The 26,800-nt window shown below is 46.8% G+C and overlaps 1 protein-coding gene across 1 annotated transcript in view; it reads left to right on the top strand.

The window, feature by feature from the left end:
* Positions 1 to 26,800, top strand: part of Lama3 (laminin subunit alpha 3) — a 207,665-nt gene that overhangs the window by 106,351 nt on the left and 74,514 nt on the right. The window contains exons 25-35 of the mRNA XM_021645417.2: positions 2,170 to 2,278; positions 3,708 to 3,805; positions 5,312 to 5,456; positions 11,434 to 11,560; positions 11,640 to 11,779; positions 13,753 to 13,868; positions 14,870 to 15,081; positions 15,901 to 16,105; positions 22,640 to 22,784; positions 23,240 to 23,380; positions 26,209 to 26,370. Of these exons, the coding sequence (XP_021501092.2) occupies positions 2,170 to 2,278; positions 3,708 to 3,805; positions 5,312 to 5,456; positions 11,434 to 11,560; positions 11,640 to 11,779; positions 13,753 to 13,868; positions 14,870 to 15,081; positions 15,901 to 16,105; positions 22,640 to 22,784; positions 23,240 to 23,380; positions 26,209 to 26,370 (1,600 nt within the window). The remainder of the gene's footprint in view (positions 1 to 2,169; positions 2,279 to 3,707; positions 3,806 to 5,311; positions 5,457 to 11,433; positions 11,561 to 11,639; positions 11,780 to 13,752; positions 13,869 to 14,869; positions 15,082 to 15,900; positions 16,106 to 22,639; positions 22,785 to 23,239; positions 23,381 to 26,208; positions 26,371 to 26,800) is intronic.

Raw genomic sequence — 26,800 nt, 5'->3', positions numbered from 1 at the left:
GGTGATCCTTAAAGTCTCTGAGGACTTTGTTTATGGCCTGAAGATCCCCCAAATGAGGAATCATATTTGTGTATGTGCACAGTGCCGAGGACCAAACCCTGGGTCATGTCCTCACTCTCTAAGCTTGTGTCCTCAGCTCTGCGTGTGAGTTTTAAGGGCATGAGATGAGCCTGACATAGTTTCTTAGATCCATCTGCCACTATCTGAAAGTATGAGTTTCATGTACCGCTCACATCAGTGCCACTGTGATGTGCACTCTCCTATGGGTAGGGCCTGTGTGCCTGAATCCCAGGTATATTGGCCACAGGGTTTCTTCAACCTCTGTCCACCTCTAGGTCAACTTTTAGACCCAGGCTTGGGTGCTGTTTCACAGAATCTAAGAGGAGCTGGCTAGGGGTCGGAGGAATATTCAGTTACTCTGATGACTCTCTAGTTGGACCTAGTAGAGCTCCAAGAACATCTCCAACCAAGTTGGAGGAGTTTATATTTTGGGAAGACGGAGTCTTGCTATGCAACCCAGCATGATCCTCCTGCCTCAGTGTCCAGGGTGCTAGGGTTACAGCCATGTGCCATCACACCTGGCATAGCTGAAGCTTTACAAAACCAAAAAAAGAAAGGAGCCTTGCAGGATTCCATGCGGGTTTTATGATTAGCACTGAGGGAGGTTGAATGATGTTCTAGATCCTCTAGCACACAACAGCACCTAGGTCTGTAGCAAACCCATCTTTAGGCTTCTCGGACAGCATCATATTACACTGTGATTACCTGCTTTGCGCTTAGCCACTCCCAGGAAAGTCCCACTGTGTGTTTTCACTTGGCCAAAGTATTTCCTCCTTTATGCTTTAGCAGTCACAGGGTTCAAGTGAAAGCAAACTGACTACAAGGGTGAGAATCTAAAAATAGAGGAATTACTTCTCCCATAAAGGCCTGTTTTAAGTGACAGGCCGGCTCAGTATTGCGCTGTCTCCTGCTGAGGTTTGAACGACCCGCTGCGCGTCTCAAATGATTTCTGATCGCTTTGTTAGAAAGACAACATCTCAGCAAGAAAGTGATGGGGTTACCACTTTTCAGAATAATGTGGTGATAAATCAACTCTTTCCTCTACCGTGAGGTAATCCTTAATGGATAAATCAATGGCCATTTGTTCTTTAGTAAGAATTCTTAAAAGGATAACGATAAAACTAAATACAAGGGAATCAATGCATTTAGTTCTGAGGGTCACTCTTCAGTCCAAAAGCGATGCTGCTCTTACCCTTACGTGCAGACTCTTAAGTTTTTATACAGGTACCCCACTTCTGCTGATTCTTTTTATACTTTATCTCCCTTTAGTTGTTACCCAGATACCCTTGACTAAATTATTTCAGGTGTTTATTAGGGATGGCCATATTGTCTTAACCTATTACTAGCTCCATTTTATGTGCAGCCAAAAGAAATGTCCTTAAGCGTGCTTCCTAATGGGCTTACCACCAGAGTCTGATCCCATGTTGCAAAATGGGGACTTCTTAAGAACAGTTTCAAATTTGTTTCTCACCTGATGGTGTGGAAGGTGGAAACCAGAAGTAGAAGTGGAAAGGGACTAAGGAAGAAAACAGACTTGGCTTTGGAAGACTAACATGGGCTTGCCCTGACCCCATGTTAGTAAAGCAAGCTGTGCCTACTGACGGGTGTGGGAAGGTCGCTGGTGGGCAACTTAAATTATGAATGGACCAAAGAATATTGGTAAATTTCCAATAGATCCACCATCACAGGCCCAGGATACCTTCTCCTGATGGCCTCTATCAATCCAGGTGAAAAGAGGGAGCAGGGACCACGGCCCTAAGAGGTACAGCAGCAGGGGCTGCAGCAGAAATGTTCCTTTATTTGTAGAAAAATGGTGAGCCAAGTTCTCCTTGTGCTTCTTGAATAGAATAGCACATATAAAAGAAGCTGGTTTCTCAGTGTTCCGGAAGCTGGGAGTCAGCATCCAATGGGAAGCTTTTGTGCTGAGTCATCCTGTGGTGCAAGCTCACGGGCCTGTGTTTCTAACAGAATCGCTCCTATGACAGCTAGCCCACTCCCACAATAACCCCATCCCTCCGCATCGACTCTGGGTCACAGGAAAAGCAGAGAAGGGGTCAGGTGCGTGGCAAGGGAGATGCCAAGCTAAGACAACCCTGTTTCCTCTCGCAGCATTCTGTGCAGGAGCGTGGTGATTGACAGTCTGAGTCGGACGGCCGTGTACGAGCTATTAGCAGATACAGACATTCAGCTCACCGGGAACACGGCCCATTTCCTTCTGGTAGGCCTCCACCTAGCCCGTTGTATTTCTCAAAGGCTTATTACAATTTGAGCTGCAGTTGCATTGTATATATAAATTCAGCTTTGACAGTTTACTGTCATTCTCATCTTGAGCCTTTCTTTATGTCACATCATAGAGTTCAGTCATCAAATTTGAATGCGTCCTACAAAAAAAAATCACATTTCATTAATTTTTGTTTATCGTTATTATAAACAAAAACATTTTAACATTATATTTTTCTACTTTATTATTATGCATGTGGTACAGAAATGACACTATTATCATTTAATTTCTGTTCCATTTTCTTATCCAATATAGTTTCTTAGAAAGTTCTACCAGATACTTAAATTTTGCAACTTGTTATATGACGATCCCTATATTCAGTTAATTAGATATATGCTCTTAAGATTTAAATGCCAACTGGGACAGATTAAGTGACATTCACCCACCCATTCGATGGTGGGGCTGTGCTCTACAGTAGGATCTAGCTGATGTGTAAGAGTCACATGACTATTTCAGGGAATTTAAGGTCACCCAAGTGTGAAGCAGCTTCCTGCTGCTGCCCTGGGGTGTGTGCCTTAAATATTTGTGCCTAACCAGCAGCAGTAAGTCAAAACCTCAAATTGAAGAAATAGTTCAAAATAAGACCTTAAAAATTATTATTGTGAAATGATGGTTTTCCTTCACAAATCTAACCTCTTCATCTTTAGAAATTTCCCTGGGACAGACTCAGGTTTTTTTGTTTTTTGTTTGTTTTGTTTTGTTTTAAGTGTGGATTTGTCCTTTGAAAAACAGCCCAAGGTCATTGAGGGTCAGGCTGACTAAAATGGATGCTCCATAAAGGCAGGAGCATTGTCCACCTCAGTCCCATAGACACCCCAAGTCTTAGCGAATCTCCACACATTTTTCTTGTTCCTACTGAACCACTTGGCTGATAACATACTTTGACTTCAAACACAACAAAAGATGCTGTGATAGCTGAGATTCTCGGAAACTAGCTGTAGAGACAAATCCTTTAAAGCTGAAGTGGGCTGAGACATCTTGTACTAACTCGGGTGCCTCTCCAGATTCGGGCATGTCTTTGAACCACAGGCTCTCTGACTGTCCACTACTCCCTCTCAGCATTGAGCATCATCCCTCATCAGAGATAAAAAAGGCATCAAACCCACTGAATAGAGCTGGTCTTGAGCTTCCCTGTGATTTTGGTTTATTTATTTCCAGCAACAGCATAGTCAGCGATCCTGTGTAGCAAGAAGAGGCATTTCTCCCCTGTGGAGGTTCAACATCCTGTCATCCTGCAATTTCACTACTTTAAAATAATATAAATTTTCTGGATGAGTTCTTCACTTACTAACTGCCCTTAAAAGAGTGTGGTGGAACCATTCCTTTTGCTAATAACTATATGTGTTTTTACTTATTTGCTCAACAGTATCACATTTGTATTATACCCATTGAAGAATTCTCAACTGACTATTTGAGACCTCAAGTCCACTGTATTGCCAGCTATGGGCCGCTTGCCAGTTCAAGGTAACGTGTCTTCCTCCTTTCTTCCTTGTCAGTACTCTGAACAATATTGTCATATATGTAAGGCTGAAGCTTCATGCAAGTTGGTGATCCCTTCTCTGAAATGCTTGAATAACTGTTTTGAATTTGGGAGCATTTGAAAATGCATAATAAGGTATCTTGGGGATGAGACCCAAGTCTAAGCATGAAATGAATTATATGTGATGTGCAGCTTTTACGTCGTAGGTAATTTATACAATACATCTGGTGTGCTTCTGTTCAGATTGTGATCTGTCACCAGTAGAATTTTCCACTTGGGGCATCACAATGTTTTCAAGAAGTTTCAGGTTTTGGAGCATTTGGGATTTGGGGTCCTCAACATCTGCTTAACTGCAATGTGAGGCAAGACTCTGATGCTTAGTGTGGGATGCTAAAAAGAGCGGGGCCACAGGGCTGGAGAGTCGGCTCCGTTTTGCAAGCACAACAACCGGAGTTTGGATTGCAGCCTCCATGTAACAAGCTGGGCTGGGCATCCCACCCACACCGGCAAGCCCAGCTCTGAGGTGACAGACAGCTGCTAGGGCTTGCTGGCTTCCAGCCCAGACAAGAAGGCACAAGCCCCAAGCTCAGGGAGAGACCCTGCCTCAAACACAGACGAGGTAGAGAAGGACTCCTGATGTCCTTTTCTTGCTCCTGCTTATACATACGTGCATGCATACCTTCACATAACGCACACATGCACTCTTACACACAGACACATAAACACACAAACTATTTTTTTTAAATCTTAATAAAAAGATGATCCAACTAAGTAATTCTTCTCAGTTTTCGCCACAATCTCACAATGTATGTCATGGCAGCTGCTGGGAAAATGGTTACGCCTGGTCCTTGGGGGCAGGTCTGCCAAGTTCTATCCTGAGTCCTCACTTTGTTCCAATCCTTTAATCTCTTCTTTTGAAAAACCACAAAAATAACAATCTATCTTGGAGCTATGATATCAGACCTAATTAGTGTTCTCTGGGGCTCTTAGGGGTGTGGTTTTGCGGTGGATTCAAAAATAATTAAAAGGTTCAGCCATGAACCCTGTGTGCATGCTTAGAACTCCAGAGACCTCCCGCACAGTGCCATTTTACCTGTGAAACAAAGAAACAACACACATTCGTTTTTCTTCTCTCATTTTCATTCCTAGAGAGAGAGAGGAATGTTTACACGGATCTCATTTTATTAACTCAATGTTTTTTTGGCGAAGAAAGTGTCAAGAATTTTCTATTTTGCATGCCTTACTTTAAAATTAACATTTTCTTTCCGTTTTAACTATCTAAGTCCAGCAGGTGCCTGGAATGCACTTGGCCAACAGGCTGTATTAGTTGCGTTATATGCAGATCTCTGGACTCCAAGTTTTCCTGAGGGATTCCTTTGATTTACTCTTGGTGTGTGTTCGACGTCTGTTTCTTTGCCAATGGACATGAGGCAAGGATTTTGTTGTTGGTGTGGTAATACAACCGTGTTTTAAAGTGTTCTATTTTTTAGCGCCTCCTGTGTCTCCCTGGCCCACGAAACTCCTCCAACAGCCTTAATTTTGGATGCAACAAGTGGGGGCCCTTTCTCTCTCCTACCTCAGGAGCCTTCCTCCCCTGCAGATGTCACTAATGGAGTTACTCTGAAGGCCCCACAGGTAGGAATACCTTCAGTGTGAGAGTCTGACAACCCCACCTTCACACCCACAAAGCAGCACCCATCATGCCCTCCGCTTGTTGGGAGTGCACATGTTTAGGCCCTGCCCAAGTATCCTTTATGTGAGCCTCTGGAATGGGGCATCTGTGCTTTACTCGTGTCCTCATCCCCCCAAATTCAGGAGTTTCCCACTCCGAGCTTTGGACTGCTGAGCAATGTAAGAGCCTAGGTAGCCCTGGCTGTGACCACTCCTGCCCTCCTCATCTCCTTCCACAGGGCCACTCTGCAATTTTTCATGTCCCTGAGGGAATGCTGGCTTTCGTCTAAATGCCAGACTTTGGGAAAAGGAATTTCTTGGGACCAGACCTTCCCATAGGAGATCTTGTTGAAGCCCTGGTTTTGCCATCACATTAGAAAGTTGGTTTTCCAACATGCAGTTCTTGTTTGAAAGATGGAAAGATGGTTTTAACCTTGAAGACCAAGATTTAAGAAATAAAAGGCCGTGGCTGACCAGCCTGATGCCTCTGGGTTCCACACTGGGATGTGGCGAAAGGAGAGAACAGATTCCCGAAGGCTGTCCTCTGGCCTCCGCTTGCAGGCTGCAGCACTCACGCTCCCACCTCAGTGCACAAAGAAGTGTGACAAGAGTTGTCTGGAAAGATGACAGACTTTCCCAGCTGCTGCAGTGCTATTGCTGCTGTAGTTTGTGAGTTAGCAGAGCAGGATGTATTCACTCAGGCTGACAGAGTTGCAGTGTGCTTGCTGAGACATGGGGAGTGGGAGAAGGGTGCAGCCCAAAATGAGGCTCCCTTCCCCATGGGCCGAAGCTTGTGTGGGGTGGACTCCTGGGTTTCCTCACCAGCCTGTCCAGGTGTGAGGCAAGCCGTGTGGTAGTTGCTATAAATAGTAAGGGTGTTACAGGTTCCTGGAAAGGAAGCTGAGGTGGAGTCAGCAGCAGAGGAGTTTTATTAACACTTAACATCATCACCGCTTGAGGCAGAGAACAATCCTTCAGGCTGGAGGCAGAGCTTCCTCAGGAGAGATCTCAGGCATGGACAGCATAACTGGGGGCCCTGAGGAGACGGGGACAGACCTCCCATTTAACAGAGTGCTGAGATTGTTACGCCATCCCATACGCAGCATGGCAGGGTCTTAGAAGGAAAAAGAGTCTTCAGGTCCAAAGAGCAAAGAGGAAGTGTTTTTGCTCTCATAGTTTTTGGAGTGTGGTGAGTTCCCTACCGTGTGACCTAGCCTGCACACAAGGAGTCGGAAGCCCTGAGGAGAGTCTGGCTATAACTCCAGGCTGCAGGGAAGGGGGCAGGCTTAGCCTGCAGCTGCAATGGCAGAGGAACTCAGCTACTTAAGAGCCCAAGGCCTGTGCCACCCATTAACTCTCCCCAGGGACACAGAGAGACTGCAGAAGGTGTGGCCTGATTCAGTCATGTGACTGAATGCTTCCTCACAAATGGAAGCAGACCCCTTCTTATTTGTGTCCTGAACAGCACTGTTAGCACCATGCTTGTGTAGCCCTTTGGCAAACATACTGTGCCTTTCTGTTGGGCATGTAACCGCTGTGTCATGTGTTTGGCTTTGATAAATACCGTCAGTTTCCCAAGACGATTAACCAAACCTACCCTCCTAATTCCCATTTACTGTATGGTTTTCCTCAGTTTCTCTGTTCTGCAGGTGAGAGACTTGTTTTGCATCCAATTTTTTGTGTATGATTAAAGCTGCTATAAATACTCGTGTGAAGGCTTCTTTAGGAATGTAGTGGTCTGGGTAACTTATAAAGAGAAGAGGTTTACTTAGGTCATGGTTCTGGAGGCTGGGGAGTACAAGATCAGGTAGCCATCTCTGGCAAAGGACCTGTCAGCATATCCCGACATGGCTGAGGGTATCACACAGAGGGAGCTCCTGTCGAGCAGTGATTGGTCACTTGTTGAAAAGAAGGGCAAAGGCTGATGAGGCTTTCTAACAACCCACTCTGTTAGTAACTGACCCCACCCTGTGAAGGAAGAACTCACTTCTGTATGATGTTTTTGATCTGTTCATGAAGGCTCTGGCCCCATAATCTGCTTCCAATAAGCCCTGCCTCTCAGCACTGCATTGAAGAATTAAGTCTTGCCATGAGTGTTATCCAAATGGTTAAAGCTTCAAGTGAGCAAAGACAAAAATGCTAGACAAATATACTGAGAACCTGAGTAGACCTTAAGAGTTTATGAATCTTGATGATCATATATACCTTATTGGTCAAACATATGTTGTTACTTATCTAAATTTTCTGTCAGGTTGGTGTTCAAACAGTTAGTAAAGATATAAATAGTTAGGTGTGAATCTCCAAGTTAACTTTTGTTGACCTGAATAGACCTTTATATCCTTAAAATTTCATGACCATATAAAGTATATTATAAATCAGAGTTAAATCATATATACATGTTATAGCAAATATAGCCTTAAATTTTTATCATCATACAGAAGTCTACACCAATTCAAAATATTTGAGACTTGTTGCTTCCTTAGTCTAAAAGGAGGGACAATGATAAACAGAGAGCTCATTAGGACTAAGAAGTTTTACAATTGTTACTTTATGCCACATGGTCATCTGAAGTCACAAGGCATATGCTCTTTAACTTTCATAAAGATGGCTGACAGCCAAGTGGCTGCTTACGTTCTGATGAGGTCATCAGCCAAGATGGAGGAACGCCATGTGGCTGCTATTTAAAACCATGTTTTCCTAGTAAATCTATCAAATCTGTCTGTCTGTCTGTCTGTCTGTCTATCTACCTAGATTTAATGAATCATTTAATGAATGAGAGTTGAATCCAAGTTACATATACATATACCCAAAAAGTTGAAATCAAGTTATTTACATACTACACACACAGGATATCTATATCTTATATATAAATATAGATTTAGATATCCCAAACAAGAGTTGAATCTCACACACATGTATAGATTTTAATTATAAGCCTTTTGTTATAAGTTTAAAGCCAACTTTTGTTACAGATTTTATAGATGCTGAACCATACCCAATGAATTTACAAATCCTGACTTTATAGCATAATCTTAAGAGAACTTTTTTAAGAGCAGGAAGTAGAACCTTTGGGATCATTTGTTTGGGTGGTGGCAAAAGTTGTTAGAATCTACAAGAACTTGGAAATCAAGTGCACCAACTTTTTGCCATTGATCTGTACTGAGGCTGATTTTTTGTAAAGAACAAAAAGTCTCAATCCCTGGAGGAAGGGAGAATCACAGAGTAGAAGATGGTGTGCTCCAAGAGGAGGCTGAGAGCTGAAGCTACGGCGCTCCCAGCTGGAGCCAGAGAGTGTAGGGGGAAGGGAGCCAGCAAGTGTCTTTGGCAGAGAGAACCATATGGGTGCAGAAGGCCAGAGCCCAGGGAGAAGTCCACATGGTAGGAGCCCAAAGGGCATAGACGTTACCTCCAGTAGCCAGAGAGACACTTATGGCATAGGACAAGGAGAAGAACAGTTAAAGGTCAAGGAGGAAAACCAGGGACTCCACCTGAGGAAGGGTTCCAATACCGTAGAGGCTGTAGGACTTAGCAGGCAGCTCCTAGGAGGAGGCAAGAAAATTCACACATTATAGACCTAGGAAGACACAAAGAGAGACAGAGCAGGTAGCTCTAATTGGGAGGAAGCAAGCAAAAAAAGAGTTCCAGGTCACAGTGGGACTGCAGCTCCTGAGGGACATTGGAGAAGGGAGAGAGCTGGTGAGAAGGTGTCCTGTGAGTGCGGCCAGCCAGAGGCAAAGCTAGCTGCAGGAGCCAGAGAAGCACAGTGGTGCCCTGTGAGGGCACGGCAGGCCCCGGGGAAAGCAGCAGCTGAAGAATCGGACTCTGGAATTTGGAATCAAATTTTGTGGGTGTCAGAAGCCAGCAAAAAAGGAAAAAAATAAAAACAAAATCCTCACATACCTTAGGAGACTTAGATCAGCAGCTTGGTGCAGAGTGGACACTGCAGAGGAGAACGGAGCTGTGCGCGCCACATGCGCGCTGTAGTTTCCCTGCTCCTTTGCTACTGCATCAGTGTGCATTCCATCCGTGCCCCCCACCCCCAGGGCCTGACCCAGGCTCCCACTTTGGATACAGATCCATCAACCTTTACTTAAAGACAAGACATTTACGCAGTATGTGTGAGGTGTGCGTGGCGGGGGGCAGGGCAGACAAAAACAGAGGGCTTGGAGTAGGGTAAAAAGAAATAGACAATGGGAAGTTTCTCTCCATTTTCCCTGTAAAGGTCCCTATTATAGTGTCAGGATCTAGGGTACTGCAAGCTATTGTGATCGATTATCTAAGGGTTATTGAGGACAGATTTGACTGAAAGGCAGATAAGTTCAGAGGCCCTTAAGTTAGGTGGTAGGTGGATGAGCTGGAGGTTTTCCAAGTGGTGCCCCAAAAGGGGAGCCAGGAGGTACCGTTCCAATGGGTGAGGAAGAGAGGGTGGTCCAAAGTCTAAAGTCCAAGGCATCCCTAGCACTTGGGGGGACCTAATGAGGAAAGCAAAAGCCATTCAACAAGTAATCAACTCACTGGTCAGGGGCTGGGGATAAAAAGCCCAAGATATTACAAACCCTGGTGTTAGGACTTTCAAATGAAGCCAAAAGGTAGAAAAGGAGCCACACCCAAAAATGAAGCCACACCCAAGGGAAACATTCAGAGGTGTGGGTTGGTGAAGAGAGCCAACTCTATCCTTAAAGACCATGGCTGGGCTTACCTCTGCCTCCAAGAATACCAGAGGGGTTCTGGATGTTCAAAGGTTACTTCCTTGGATACAGAAAAGCATTTATACCAACCTGTTGGTGGTTGTTCTGATGCTGGCCCTCAAGATCTGGTTACTCCCCAGATGTACCTGTTCTTGTTGTGTAAACCCGTCTGGGACATACCTGATTGTCTGATTAACCCACCTGTACCTGGACAGGGCAGAGTGGAGTAGGCATGGCTAAGGTTCCTGGACTTTGGAGGACAAGAGAATCGTGGGAGATGGATGGACAGGAAGAGAGGAGGAAGGAGGATGTCATGATGGGTTAGTGTAGAGAAGGAACCTTGTGGGCCCGGAGGAAGGACTCCAATAATGGCATGGAAGGCACAGATAAAGAATACAAGCAAGTATCTTAGAATTATGGTTGGAACGTAGACCAGATGAGGATGATTAAAGCAGAAGGCATTGGGTGGGGGCTGGGAGATAGATGGTGAGGTTATTGAGATAACATAGGTAGAAAAATCTGCCTGGCCCAAGGTAACTAAGATAATTACAAAATCTAACAGGTGTTGTGTCTTATTATTTGTGATAGCAGGTTAAATAATACCACTGCAATAATTATAGGGTAAATAATAATAAGCGTTATATAGCCCATCAATTGTTTTTATTTTCTACAACACCAATCAAAGCAAAAACTTACCAGTTGCCACTTCTGAGTAGGATTCCCAGGTAAGCTGAAAAGTGAGTCTGTTGCAGGTGGACTAGAAATAAGGGATCGGTCCCACTGTGGCTTAGACCACCAAAGGGGGAATGGGCAGACACCAGGATATCTTACTGAGTCACAGGCATCAATGTTGGAGTTTATTCAGTGCAGTACTTTGGTGGGTCAGGGCCAAGGTGTGTTGTAAAGTTCACGCCATGCAACAGATCTCATGCAAGAGATTTATTGGAGGGGAGTAGAAAAAGGCCACTTCTGAGAGAGAGAGAGACAGAGACAAAGGCAGAGAAGGACAGAGAGAGAGACATGGACAGAGAGACGAGGAGACAGAGCTGTGGTTGTGGGGACCTTTTAAAGTGTATACATGTCACATTTGATGGCTGCTGCTGCTGAGGCTGCTGGCTGAGTCGCCGAAGGCAGGCTGGAGCTAACAGTAAGCTTTGGTGGGAGCCAACTAGAGTAACAACTCACGTCCTAATCATTCAAAGCTCTTCAGTTTGAGAGTTCTTACCCCTTCCCCCCTTCTGTTTTCTTCTTAGAATCAAGTAACCCTGAGAGGATTCGTACCACACTTGGGCCGACACGTCTTTGTCATCCATTTCTATCAAGTGGAACACCCGAGTTTCCCCACAGAGGTGTTTGTGGATGGAGGAGGACAGTGGTCAGGTGAGCAGCCAGGAGCAGCTCCAGGATGAGTGCCTGCCGCCGTCTTTGCAGCCGTGTGACAGAACCTCTCCCTCCACAGGTTCCTTTCCTGCCTCCTTTTGTCCCCATCTGCTTGGCTGCCGGGACCAAGTGATGGCTGACGGCCAGGTGGAGTTTGACATCTCAGAAGCAGAGGTGGCTGTGACGGTGAAGATTCCAGAGGGAAAGTCTTTGACGTTGGTGCGTTCTGCTTAGCCTTGAGTTTGCTCCTTGGTCAGCCATTGTGTGTTAGGCTCCTGGCAATACTTGCTCCAAGGAATTAATCCTATTTCTGGAAAACTTGATGATTTTTAGAGAAGTGTTTGTATTTCACAAACCCATGAAGATGAAGCCATGTGACAACCAAAGCCAGGAGAATAGGAATGATAGTGTAAGCGCCTCCCCCATCCCCCAGCCTCTGCTTCCACCTTGCCCCTCCTGGTCCCTCTCTGAAGCTTTCACCCTAATGACTGCTTCCTGTCATTTTCCGTCGCTCTGTCCTGTCCCCCATTAGTGATTCTACCTAACCCATCTCCACATGTGCCATGCCCCAGGTTCCACTCTGAGACACCGGTGTCATTTCTACGTAAACATCATCCGTGCCTGTTGAGGCTAGGCTGTTCTCTGATTTGTGGGAACAGCACCCATGTCTCTGAGATCACCCTTGATCGTGTCTGAACTCCAGGCCCAATATCTGACCGTCAAGAGTCCGCTGTTACTTCGCCTGACCTGCTTCCGTGGTCTCTGGTGCTCACTTTATTGAACCTGCTTCACTCTAGTCCAGGTGCCTTGCTGTTTCCTTCCCGCTTCTCCCTGAGGCACTTCGTTCTGGTTCATGTGTCTCTCAGGGATTCGTGGCTCCGGATCCCTGCTTCTAATTCATCTTCCATCTATGTCTCCCGCCATCCCATGTTCCCCATTCTTTGACTGTTATCGTTTGTGTAAAGCTCACAGATATGCCGCTTTCCACAATGCCAGCAGGCCTTCCTGTGCCCTTTTCTAGACTCTCCTACCTGCTTTTGTACCTGGCAAAATTCTGTTGACCAGTGAGTGTCTTAGAGTTAACTCACCTTTTCCTTTAGGATGTCTTGAGAACCAGCAAGAGTTCACTGGGTTCTGCAGTGGTCCTCTAGTGCCGTGCTTGTGTCTCCTCCTCTCTCTGAGGATGCTACCATCCCGGAGCGTAGGGCCTTCATTTTCTAACCCTGTGCCTAGAACACTGCCTGGCACACGGTGCTCAGCAGATGTTTGCAGAGCACAGAAGAACAGTGGCCTCTGTCAGCTACAGGCTGGTGAGCAGTTGTCAAAGACATTGAATCTTCCAACTGGGTTTGCAGGCGCGTGGCTTGACGTGTACAGGTGCAGTGTTGAGTCACACTACAGTTGTTCAGTGTGATGTGCTATATTACTTTTCTATTGCTGTGATACAAACACTATGACCAGGCACACATATAGAGGGGCTGTGGTCTCCAGAGGAAAAGCATCCAGCGTGCAGGGAGACAAAGAGTGGCAAGCAGCAGGCATGATGGCTTGAGCCGAATGCTGGGAGCTTACATCTTGAACCACAGTTGTTAGACAGGAAGACAGAGCAGGGGGGTGTGCACGCAAACTGGGTTCTCAAAGCCTGCCTGCAGTGAAACACATCCTTCCACAAGGCCACGCCTAGTAAGCCTCCCCAAAAAGTGATACCCACCAGCGATCAGTGCTCGAGATACACAAGCTATGCAGGCCGCTCTCATTTAAACCACAAGTACTGAGTAAACTTCAGAGGCAAGCCATGATGTTAGAGTCCCTGCTGATTGTGCAGCTTCAGTTTGCTTACCTTTAAAAATACAGAGCCATGTTCCATGGAGCGCCAGGGAGTCCCAGGCATCCCTAACAGGCTCTGCTCATCTGCAATGTACCTTGAACCAACGGCCACTTGACACTGCTGATCTAAGCTTAGTCCCTGGAGCAGGCAATCCAGGAGTCCCACCTCTGCTCACTGTTTCCTAGCAATGCACATTGGGCCATGAGCCCTGCCTTGGGTTTGCTGCCCCAGTTCCTCCCTAAACCTCATCTTCTTGGCATTGGAATAACAGGAAAGGATGTGGAGTTCTTCTCTTTCTCCCTCACTGGTTAGTCACAAGCATGCCTGCTGTAAATCCAAACATGGGCTGATGGCTTTCTTCTAGGTCCGGGTTCTAGTGGTGCCCGCAGAAAATTATGACTACCAGATACTTCACAAAACATCAGTGGACAAGTCCTTCGAGTTCATCAGCAGTTGTGGAGGAGACAGTTTTCATATTGAGTAAGTGTCATTTGTGGGAGGGCTCTGGCATGCCTGGGTCATGCTCACATTCCCAGCCAGGGTGAGGTCTGGAGAGAGACTGGCCTGGGGTCACCCCTCTGCTCACCACCTAGGAAAGCAGCAGTGAATCTGGGGGTGAGGAAGGGGATGTCCTCCTTCTCTCCCCATCACTCTATAAGAGACCTCACTCCGACAACACTCAACCTTGAACTCGGCAGAGGCCTACCCTCAATTTGGGATTAAGAAGTGACTAGGAGAATTACTTACCCCTTGCTAATCCTATTTGCTGCTGAATATCCTAAAAGAACGTCTTCCACTGGTGAGGGCATAGCCTATATCCCCACTCATCTCTGTGGTGTGGGGACTGTGCCCTCTGTGCTCTCTCTTCTCTCACCTCTGAGGACTAAGAGTGTGCCAGTCCCAACACAAGCTCTGCTGTGGAACCCAGGGCCCCTTAGAGGCTTCTACAAGGAGCCAGGAGCTCCAGAGGCCCTGAAGACAGACTCTTCTTGTGCAGTGATGGCAAAAGCAAAGGGCCCAGAGCCAACCCACTGTGGATCTTAATGACTTCTCCTCCACACCTTATCCTTCATCCTCAAGACCCTCACACAACAGCCAAGATGCCTGAGCTGCCTGTGAAATGGACTGTGATCCAACTGGTCAGGTGGCTGTGAGGTTGAGATGTAGTTGAAGCTTCTTAACATACCATCCTCTCTGTCTTTCCACGAGCTGTAACTCACGTACCACACAGTTCATCTTGCCCCTGTTCCATCACCAAAGTTCCCACTGGCCGTTCCTGCGGCCCAAGAATGCGCCATCTCCTGGGGCAGATGTGGGGGGAAGGGGTTGTCACCAGCTGGATCCACAGTGGGGTCATTTTTCACTTCTTCCCAAACTCAGTGATCACCGGAAAGATGCTGCCAGGTGGGGCTAGCAGGAAGGAGAAGCTGGGGCTCGACGCCTAGCTCAGACAATCACCACCTGTTATCTTGTCTCCACAGTCCCCAGGCAGCCTCTGAATTCTGTAAGAACTCCGCAAGGTCCCTGGTAGCCTTCTACCATAATGGTGCCCTGCCCTGTGAGTGCCACCCTGCTGGGGCCGCCAGCCGCCACTGCAGTCCTGAGGGCGGGCAGTGCCTTTGCCGGCCCAATGTCATCGGGAGGCAGTGCACCCGCTGTGCAACAGGCTACTATGGATTCCCGCGCTGCCAACGTGAGTGGGCCCTGTCACGCTCCTGAAGCCTTCCCGAGGCCCCAGAGGAGGACTTCTCAGATGCTGGGGGATTATTATTCAGGAGATAATAATAAACTCTGGACCTAAAACTCTGCATTTCTAATAAACACATAAACCATCTACTGCCACACACCCACAAACTGCCCTCGGAGCGGCAAGGCTCTCAGTAAAGATGAATGCCAGTGTAAATACATAGCACGTGGACAGCTCAGTCCCCTTCCTAGCAGAAGCCCTTTCAGGTTGGGTGGCCCAGGGAAAGCTCAGTTCAGACAGGACGTTCAGGGTCTCATGGGCTCGTTACTCACTGGATTAGAAACCCTTGGATTTTCACTCAGGAATCGCCCCGTGGCCCAAGGCCCCAGGTCAGCCCCTGCCGTAAGCAGCACATAGGTGTGTACACAGATGATCACAAGGGGACCAGTCTCTGTCTGAATAAACAAAAATGGTCTCACTGTTGCACAACATGCTGGCCCTGGACCTATAGGGCTTTGGGAAGCTACGACTTGGTGCCTTCTAGAGCCTTCTGGTGTAAGGAGGCCCGTGGTAGAATGGAGGGACAGCAAGCTGGTAGGTTCATGGAGTCCGTAGCCTGAGCCAGTTAGCCCAGCTGCCCTTCACTGGGGGCCTCGCTGCTAATTCCTGGGAGCACTTGGTTCGACCGATTCAGATCACCACAGGCAATATAATGTCCCTACAGAAGGGGAAGGAAAACGTTTCCCCAGGACTCCCTGGAAACTTCTGGAAACACCAGTGGCTTGTGTAGGCCAGCTCTCATACAGTATCTGTTTCCCTTGGCAGCCTGTAGCTGTGGCAGACGCCTGTGTGAAGAGGTGACGGGAAAGTGTCTCTGCCCACCCCGCACAGTCCGGCCCCAGTGTGAGGTCTGTGAGAGGAATTCCTTCAACTTTCACCCTCTGGCTGGCTGTGAGGTGTGCAACTGCTCCAGGAAGGGCACCATCGAGGGGGCCATCTCTGCATGTGACAGGGACAGCGGGCAGTGCAGGTGAGCATTAGATCCCGACAGCCGGGCGCCGTCTCTACTTAGTGGCCACTGTCCCTCTTCACTTCCCACCTGCACACTGTGACTTGGCCTAACAGAGACACCTGAAGAGGGAGCCTCAACCTAATCCAGACACTCTCTCTTGACCCTCTTCCCAGGTGATTCTAGACTATGTCAGGCTGATGAACTTAGCCACCACAGACCTCCAAGGCAGGGCTTACTGGAGTGGAGAACCAGGCAGGGTTGGCCATCTTCAAGAACTGCTGTGGTCCAGTGCACAATAGCTGAGAAATGGTGGCTGTATTAGTCAAGTGTTCCTGTTGCTGTGGCAACAGCCTTGGCAAAAGTAAGTTAAGAGAAAGGGGTTCAGAGTTTGGGGATATAGCCCATGATGCCAGGAAGGCAAGGTGAGAGGGTCTTGAAGTGGCTAATCGAAGGTGTCGGCAGCCTGAAAGCAGGACTCGGGTAAGTGCCAGTCTGCAGCCCGCTTTCTCCTTTTTCATTCAGAGCTGGGGATTTCACACCTCATTTAACTCAATCTAGATTCCACCCTCCCCCCCCCAGGGGCTTGTCTCCTAGGTGGTCCAACAGCCTGTCAATTTGACAGTCAACCTCCAGAAAGCAAATGTCTGCTAGAATGTGGCTAAAGGGTTTGATTGAGTGAGTCAGAGGGTGAGGACTGGTGTCACCTGGGAACAGGTGACAAGTTTAATCTCAGCAGAGCTAGAAAGTAACCCCAGGGGAAAAGGCCAGGATTCACATCCTGAGAAAAGGCTGGTGAAAATTCAGTTGGGGTTCAAAGCAGGAAAATGGAAGCATCCGGTGTGTCGGCTAGCCGGACGTCTACAGGAGAAGGCACGATCATGGAGAAAACGGAATCAGCTTGGATGCTGGTCAGCAGATGTATGGGTAAAACATCTAGTGCATATACATAAGTAGAATCTTATTCAGCCATAAAGAAAAATGAATTCGTAACATTTGCAGGTACATGGATGGGGCTGGAGAGCACAGTATGACAGGGGTAACCCAAGCTCAGACAGACAGATACTGCACGCTCCCTCTCATATGTGGCTCCTCAATGTTCATATGTGTGTTTATGTGAGAGTGGGTGTGAGTCATGGAACAAGGGTGGGAGCTGATGAGATGGGTATGGGGGTGGAAGAATCTTCCAAAATTAATTATGTATGGAAATGCCATACATAATTATATGCTAACTACAAATGTAAACAAAACTTACTACCCATCTCTCTCACCCTCATACCGATGGATTGGGATGTGGGCTGGGACAGGCCTCAGTGACTCCAACTTGAGGGCAGATGTATTAACATCCATGGCTGTGCCAATAGATGATCCAGGCGGGGTCTAAAGCAGCACTGATGTACTCTGCTACAGGTGCCTGGCTAGAGATCTGAGGCCAGATGAGGCCCTGAGGAAGAACCTAGTTCATGCCCGCACCCCCACCCTTGCTTCTGGTGTTGCCAGCATTCCTTGGAGTTCTTTGGCTTGTGGCTACATCATTCTACTCTCTGTCACATCACCACATGACGTTTTCCTATTATGTATCTCTTTCTGTGGTGCTCTCCTCTCTGTATGGCTATCCCTTCTTCGTTTGCAGTCAAGCTGGCTTAGTATCCAGCAAATTCTAGGATAGCACCATCTTAACTACAAAGAGTCATTTTCAGGTAACAGCCCCTTGTGGAACTGGGAATTAGAACTAGAATATCTGTATGCACTTTTGGTGGACACGGTTCAATTCTCCATCTTCTCCATCACAGCAGTGGTTCACTTTCCCAAGAAGAGCCTTTCACCATGCCTCCATCATTGCCTGCGCCTGCTGGCTCCTTTGGGTGGGGAGATTTGAAAGGAAGTTGAGAGACAGGTGAGCCATGAGCCATCCTAAGACTTTGAAACCACAACTATGAGGACTGCCTGAGTCAACTAGTCAGTCAACAATCTGGCATGGGTCTCTTAGCCATGTCTAGGCTTAATCATAGGAAGCAAAGGAATTGAGACGTGGCTAGAGAATCCATGTTCAGACAGGGAGAAAGGCCAGAGAATCCAGTCTAAAACTTAACTGTTGGTCAGAAGAGCCTTGGTGTTTCCCAGTACTGCTGACACAGTGAGGAAAGAGGGATTTGAAAGACTTAAAACCAGTTAAAGCAGCAGGAGATGATAGATGGCTTTGCCACAGTATTTTAGGAAAATAACCCTGAGGAATTTTAACAACCCACTCCCAGCCAATGATAATTTAACTGACTAGAAATTTCTTAACTTAGGAGCAAGGATTTCATGCCTCCTTGGCAGGCACTTTGCCCCCTGGGCCATCTCCTCACTCTCATAAATTATTTCTGTGTAAAGCCTGCTTCCTGCGCACAGGAAAGTTCTGATGGTAGCAAGGAGGACTATGTTCATAGACAGCCAAAGCTTGACCAAGAGAACATGTTGGTGATTCCCGGTGTTTGCAGCCAAGGGGAAAAACACATTCTTTCTCAGCAGTGCAAAGCTTGGGTGTAGCTGTACAAGCAATCACAAACTACAGAGCTTACAAATTAGCATTCTGTGTTGTATATACTGCTGACAAAGGTGAAGTTTTGCACCAAGTCAAACCATTACAGATGTTCATCTGTTTTAAAACGAGGTAGTAAATAATTGCAGCTACTCACAATGCTCAATCTTTATTCCATCACAAAGTATTTTAGTTTTAGTGAATTTAGGAATAACTTCTTGGAAGCACAAAACTGAGTTTTCAATAAGAAAGATATTATCATATCATACCCAGAAGAACCAAGACAGATCTCTCTGAGTCCCAGTTCCAAGTGCATAAAATGAAATTTGGCAAAATCATCTCTGATTTTCCATCTAAATTTAAACTTATTATTTTATTTTGTTGCTCAATCTCTGATTGCATCAAGACAATCTTGTATCAACTGTTCTGGCCAACGCTGATAGCCTGGAGTTCTAACTGTGCGCTGTTTGAACACAGTTCTGGTTTTTTTTGTTGTTGTTGTTTTTGTTTTGTTTTGTTTTTGTAGCAATATAAAGCAGCAGATGTGTGGATTTAATGAAACAGAATAGCAGGGGAAATAAGTTTTCACCTGCTTTCAGTAATGGAAAATGACTACTGTTTGGCTCTTGCAGTGCTCCACAGGCTTTTAATACCCTCAGAAGAATGCCTGTGCATCTCTGGTGCAAACAGGAAGCTGGGCATGCTTGTGAGGGCTGCATCATGGAGTCACCTTCATTCTGTTTTGAGGTGGATTAAGGAGATGTCCCTCTACCACGGATGCAGGAATTCCACATGCTTTTTTCAGCCTTTCAGGGAAGCCTGTTGGAATGATTTCCATCTCAGCTGCTTCTCCAGTGAACAGCCACGTAAGATGGAGGAATAGAACCCCAGAAAAGATTTGGCGTTCTTGGGACAGGAGGGCTTCCAACCAGGCTTAGCAATTTGGGAAGGCAATTCCTTTGATGACTAATCAAATAATGGCACTGGAACACCAGGCGATGTTGTCACCAGGGAAGGCAGGGACCAGAGTTCTCACCTGCTCCTTCTTTCACCCTTTATGTCCTGGGGCATCTTTCTCTCATCCCTGGCATGATCTTTCTCGGGCTGTTTCCCCATCCCCGGTCCTCAGTGAAGAGCCGTGTGGCCTCAGTTTACAGCACGTTGTATCCTGCCTCTGCCACTCACTGCGTGACTATAGACAAACTCCTGCTCTCTTCATTCCTTGGTAAAATTGGGATGCTCCATCCCACAGGAGCATTCATGTGTAATATATATGATGTATGTGTTATATATATATATAATCTGTATAGTATGCATTATAGAATGTGTGTATTCTATGTAAGTATGAATATGTATATTATATATGACCTATTATATATACTTAGACAATTATATATCATATGTAAACACTCTTAAGACAGTATCTGACACGCACTCAACATCCAATGAATAGTAGTTGCCGTCAGTATTGGTTAGGGCCATGGTTTTCTGCCCCGCCCCTTTTTTGCTCTGTTTTTCTGAGACTCGTCCCCTCTCCTGCACTGAGGCCCCTCTCCCCTGAGCACTTCTCAGAGTCACACTCCCCTCCTGATCTTCACTGGTCATCGTTCCGCCTTCCCTGCAGATCAGCCCACCTGGATGTTCTGGCTTTAATTAGGACCACGTCCCCCATCTCCTTGGGCTCCTGTCCTCTCGCATATATAGTGAAAAGAGTTTAAAGGTTTTTGACTTGATTTGTTTGTGTGTATGCGCATATGTCTGTGTGCAGGTACCCTCGGAGGCCAGAAGAGGGTGTTGGATCCCTTGGGGCTGGAGTTACAGGTATTTGTGAGCCACTTGACGTGAGTGCTGGCAACAGAACTCCAGTAAATGCTCATAACCACTGAGCCATCTCTACAGCCCCCAATGAAATGATATTTTTAGTGATCTTTTAATGGAATCACCCCCTTAGCTGATCTTTAACTCCCAAATTCTAATCAGGCTGACCCCCATATCACCATCTTACCTTCCAAGTCTTTCAAACCATCTCACCTCTTAGACTTAAAAAATCTGCTTAACACTGATGGCCTCTTTCTTGGTTTTAAGATACTAAGATTCCAGACTTTAAAACCCAGTTTCCCTATATCCAGTCACGTGACAACTACTGGCAAGGGACAGACTATCCCCCATCAGGCCTGTTTTTCTTTCTGGCTACCTCCCTTACTAAGTCCTGAACCGCTTCAGGTTGGATCAGTACTGGTGATCTCCTGACTGGCTCTCCTTCTGACTTATTTATTCACTCATGCGAGTAAGTGAGCAGCTAGCCAAAGGAGTCTGGTTGCTACCATGACAACAGAGAAGAAAAGGGAAACTTCCCCTCTGAAGTGTGGCTGAACATCTCAAACTGACCTGGAGTCATCCCGACCTCACACGTTTTTCTGGGAAGACTCTGGATCCGTAATTTAATAGCAATATGCTAATTCACAGTTATACTAGGATTCTAAGGTCTGTTTCCTCCTGAATTCTGTCACAAGTACATAATACTGTTACTGCATAAAACTTGAGACAGTGCTGATAAATTTCATATTTCTGATTCCTTTGTCTATCAAAATCTTTATCTTAAATGTTTGATCATACCTAAAATTGTACATATTTATACATACAATGTAATGTTCCAACTCATGCCTACATTGTAGAATGACCAAGTAAGGGTAATTAGCATAAACATCATATTGAAGCATGGTAAATATATTCAGATTTTTTTTCTCTTCTGCTTCTCTAAGACGCTATTTTTTTTCTTATCTAACTCTAAATTTTTATGTGGTGACTCCCCTTTTCTCAGGCCTTTCTTCTTCCTGCCTTTCCCAGCCTCTAGTAATCATTATTCTTTGTTCAACTTCTGTGAGAGCTATGATTTTAGATTCCGTACACCAGTGAGATCATGTTATATTTGATTCGTATGTATGGCTTAATTCAACTAGCACAGTGCCCTCCTGTCCATTGTATTGAACGGATGACAGGCTTTCATAGCTGGCTGGTATTCCTCTCTGTATATAGGACACCCTTTCTTTATCCATTCATCCTCTGGTGGGCACACAGCTTGATTCTGGCTTTTTGGCACTTGTGAATAGCCCGGGAGTGGACATGGGCATGAAGCTGTTTCTATGGCACACCGCTCTTACTTCCTTTGCCCATAAACCTGTAGTGTGGCTTTTAATGAATGCTCACGCTGGTTTTCATAGTGGCTGTATGGCTGTGTGCGTACATGTTTATTGCTCAGACATTATGTAAGGCTCCATCGCACTTGTGCTCTACCGGGAAAAGCTGTACTAATTCCTCGTGATAGCTCAGCGTGGTGAACGCCTTGTTATGTGGAGGGGGGTGCATGGTGACATGAGGCTCTGCACAGCTCACTCTCATCATACTGCCCCTTCATCAAAACCTTCCTCAGGCTCTCCTCATCTCAAAGCAGCCTGGAGCAGCCTGGCCCATACCTACTCTAACTGTCCTCCCCTTTCCTTCTGTTTCCACCTCCTCTATAAGCTTTGCATACACTTACTTCTGACATGAAAGGCTTTTACTCCTTTGCTGCTGTCCTTTAAGGATTTTGTGCTGAAAACTGAAAATTCACAGGAAGAATGTATAGCTGGGATTTTGGCTACTTTATTGGGTTCTTTTTCCCACCTCTCTCCACACCCCTATTCCTTCCAACCGCCAACCCCGAAACCAGGTAGGAGAGAGAGAAGGCTAGAGGGGGAAAGAGGGAGTTGTTCTCATTTCTCCATGTGGGCTTTCTGGGGAGGGACAGTACCCATCTTCGTACCTCCAACCCTTAGCAAGGATCCTGACTCAGGGGTCACAGGCCATCCACGGTGAGTGCTCTTTTCTAGATCACAACCTCGCCCTTTCTGTGGATACCAGCAGCCACACTCGGCCGCTGGGTCTGTGTAATTGGTTTCTTGCAGCGACTGTTCCGTCACAGTGCCAGAAGGCCTTTCAGAATCGTGAGCAGAGCGATGATGGGGAGTTGCGTTTCCTCTGTTCCTGTACAGGTGCAAGCCTGGAATCACAGGGCTTCGGTGTGACAAGTGTGCTCCTGGTTTCTACAAGTTCCCCGAGTGCGTCCCCTGCAGTTGTAACAGAGACGGGAGTGAGCCTCAAGTGTGTGACCCGGGGACTGGCGCTTGCTTATGCAAGGTAACACGGGTCCCGTGACGCCTGGGGTTTTTTGAAGCGAACTGACCAAGGATGGGCTTCTGAGATGCGTGTAGCATTTTGTACATGTTGTCTCCCTTCATAACTGAAGGAGCGTTTTTTACTTACCCTTTGGAAAGGCCACAGACCCCTTCTCCCCTCCCTGTGATAATTGGCTGATAAGGATAAACCATTTCCAGAAAAATCAACACAAACCCTTTTCTACAGCACTGAGAGGGGCACAGCGTCCTTGTCATCTGTTCTTGGGTTAGACCCATGATTATCCTCCATGCCTTGGGTCTCACCAGGCCATGGGTGGGATTCACATCCTAACAGATGTTTCCAGGTGGGGATGCTGAGCCAATTGCTCTCCTGCTCTCTGTCCTCGTAGTGCCGGCTCTGTGCCTCTCGCTGCTGAAATGTCTTCCAGGACTCACGCTCGTGTTTTATTTCCACAGGAAAATGTGGAAGGCCCAGAGTGTCAAGTGTGTCAGGCTGGATCGTTCTACCTGGACGCTGCCAACCCAAAGGGTTGCACCAGATGCTTCTGTTTTGGAGTGAGCACTGACTGTCAAAGTTCACATAAGCAGAGAGCTAAGGTACGTGAGGGATCACTCTCTGGGTTCCTGGTCAGTGTGTCTAACTGAGGTACAAGGGAACTGGCAGGAGCTGTGGCGTGTAATGATGAATCGCGTAGCCAGTGTTGCCTTCACTGCTGCTTGGCCCGCAGCGCTCCCTCCAGACATCATTGCGATTGTTTCTCAGGTCTTCCATCAAGAGTCAGGCGTTGAGAATGACTGTCACCACTCCTGGTAAAATCCTGGCCACCGTCTGTACTGATGCCCTTGATCCCCCATAGCTTTCAGCCCTTTATAGCATGCCTTTCACTTTAAAAATTACTGTCTTTCCTTCTGCCATCAGCAGAATGTGGGCTCCTTACCATAGAACAGGGTTTGGGACATAAAAGATGCCCAGAAAATACCCATTAGGTGATAGAATTTGTTGTACTATAAAGGATAGGATAAAGTATCCAGACAGACAGCTGATAGACAGACCTGCAGGGTGAGAGGTCAGAGGGTCCATAAGCACACGAACTTCTGTCACCACAAAGCTATGTCATACCATGTCCTTGAGCCCTCCTTGCACTGAGGAGCTCTCCAGAACTATCACTCACTGTCTTCATGGAACTCCTGTTATGCAGGTATGACTGACTGTATCATTATCTGTTGGTAATTAACTGGTAACTGACCTATGGGAAGGCTAGGGATGGGTGAAGGGTCTAGCCCTCTCCACACCTGCTGGTCTTCCTGGTCCCCAGTTCCCATCATAAGGCTAAAGGGGAAACCGAATAATCGGCACCTCACATGTGTTTGCACATGTCTGGGTCCGTATGCCTGTGTGGAGGAGCTTGTACGCGTGTGTGGGCCAGATGTTGATGCCGGAGTCTTTATGGTGTTCCACTATCCATATTGACGTGGGTTCTCGCTAAAACTCCTCCTCCTACCAGCCAGCTTGCTCCGAGCCTGTCACGCCCCTGCCTCTGAGGTGAGCTTCCCTGTCCGAGCAGCACTCATGGGTTCTGGGGAGTCAAAGTCTGGTCCTTGTGCCTGTGTGGCAAGAGCTTTGGCCTCTGTGCTGCTCCTCAGCCCCACAGAATGTCTTTAGGATAGAGACAGCACGCTCCTCAGTCTCTTTTTATATTCTTCCTACTTTAATTTCTTTCTCAAAAGTTTTAGCACATTTTAAATTTGCCTATTTTTTATAGTGTGTGTGTGTGTGTGTGTGTGTGTGTGTGTGTGTGTGTTCATGAATGAGTATATGCACAGGCATGTTGAAGTCAGAGGTCAATGTCAACTGTCTTCCTCTATAATCCCCTCTCAGATTCTGAGATAGCCCCTCGCTAAGCTGGGGTTTGCCCAGGCTAGACTGGCTAGTGTCCTCCCGTCTTCACTTCCCTGGCACTGGGACTGTGGGTACAAGCCACCCCACCTAGGTTTGTTTTTGTTTTTTTTAATGTGGATTCTTAGAGCTCAAACTCAGGTTCTCACACTTGGGAGACAAGTGCTTCACCAGTGGAGCCATCTCTTTGGTCATTTCCGTCAGTTTTCAAAATTAACTTCATAAATAAGACTTTTATCAAAAGTCGTGAACCAGTAGCAGCATGCATACTGGTTTTGTGTGCTGTTGTCTGACACATTTTGCTGCTTCCCGAATGGAAGGCAGGCTGGTAAGTGGAAGAAAACTTAGTTTGTAAATCTGCTCTGTAGTCTCCGCTGCTCACCCCTCACAGAACCAGAAAGCGTTGTCCTAAGCTAGTCCTTGTCCAGTGGATGTTTTTCCCTCTAAATGGAGCTGCTGACTTCTTTGGTGACATGAGAACTATTTTATTTGGCTACTGTATTCCACAACACACTTCTTATTAAAATTTCCTTTGTAATGTTGTACTAAACGTTAAAAAAAAAAACAAAAAAACTAAGTTAATTCTTTGACAGTCTCATATATGATAGAATGAATTCTGATTTTTCCTTCCCCTCCCCCTCTCACCTCCACCCCCATTCCTGCCAACCCCTTCTCTTTTCTCCCTGGCCCTTTTCCAGATCAATGACTCTTGGTTTGGTTTCGTGGCCCAGTTAGTTCACTGGGGTCATCTGTGTGTGTTCATTGAATCGTAATTCTCCATTGGAGCCTGATGGCGTCACGGTGGTTACACAGCTGAAGGCAGTGACTTCCCCCTTTCACACATCTGCCCATAAGAAATAGTTCATCACGGCAGGGATGGCTCCCTCGGGCCCTCCTGTATCCTTCTTTGTGTGGACCCCATCTTTTAAAGATTTACCTACTTAATATTTATGTATATGTGTAGGGCCTGCATGTATGTGTGTGTAGCACGTGGTTGCAGGTGCCCTCAGAGGGCAGAAGGGCCTGCCGATACCCTGGCACTGGAGTTAGAGGTTGTTGTGAGCCACCCAATGTGGGTGCCAGGTCCTCCGCAAGAGCAGCAATCAATGCTCTTGACCACCGAGCCATCTCTCCGGCCCTGGGACTCACCTTTTAAAGGTGCCTGCCACCAAGATATTATTCCTACACTTATCTTTTGATTATGTGAACAAACAGTAATTAGCCACTCCATGTCAAGAGCCAAGGTATGTGCTAAAGTACAAAGATAAAGCCCACGTACACATGGTCACGTGTCCTCTGGTCATGATGGGTCAGACGGGAGCAGGGTTAGGTGAGAGCCCTGTCACGGGAATCCCAGCGGGCACACTCGCAGTGAGATGAACGGGGCCGCGGTATGGCCCAGTGCTGAACGCCACACTATATGAGTTTCATCTCTAGCACTGAAATGAAGTCACATAAAGGAAAGCTTCGAAGCTGAGGTGACCACTGCGTGCCAGTCGCTCTAAAAGCCGCGATTGCTGTGCTCTAGTTTGTAGACATGACGGGGTGGCGTCTGGAGACAGCAGATGGAGCTGAAGTCCCTGTGTCCTTCAACCCGGGAAGCAACAGCATGGTGGCTGATCTGCAGGAGCTGCTGTCGGCCGTCCGCAGTGCATCCTGGGTGGCTCCTCCATCCTACCTCGGCGACAAGGTAACGATGGTCTGGATTCTTCTGAGCCCTCTGTGGCCTTGCTGCCCAATTATCGTTTCCCAGAGGTCTGGCAGGAAGCATCTGGAAGCTCAGGTAATGAATGTTTGGAAATGAAGCTAGGCAATAATGAAGGTGCCTCCCGCCTCCTGCCACAGAGGGGCTGCGGAAGCACATCATGGGTGTGTGTCCCACATACCCGAGTCCCCAGAAAAGGAAGACCTCCATGATTTTCTCCATTTGTGCTTCCTGCCAAGGAATTCTCCTCCGGGGAAATATAAATCCACTTAAATAATGTCTCTTGCAAATGGGCCAGGTGCTTTCAAATACTCCACTGAGAATTCTTTGTTTTAAAGCAGATAGGCTCCTTGTCAGGAGAATAAAAGCTGAAAAGTGACTCACACGATTATCAAAAGAAGCACAGGGCCCGTGG

Source organism: Meriones unguiculatus, chromosome 2 (genome assembly GCF_030254825.1).
Source record: "Meriones unguiculatus strain TT.TT164.6M chromosome 2, Bangor_MerUng_6.1, whole genome shotgun sequence".
In the NCBI taxonomy this organism is placed as follows: Eukaryota; Metazoa; Chordata; class Mammalia; order Rodentia; family Muridae; genus Meriones; species Meriones unguiculatus.
The sequence above is the reverse complement of the archived record's forward strand: the minus strand, read 5'-3'. Positions and strand labels throughout refer to the sequence as shown.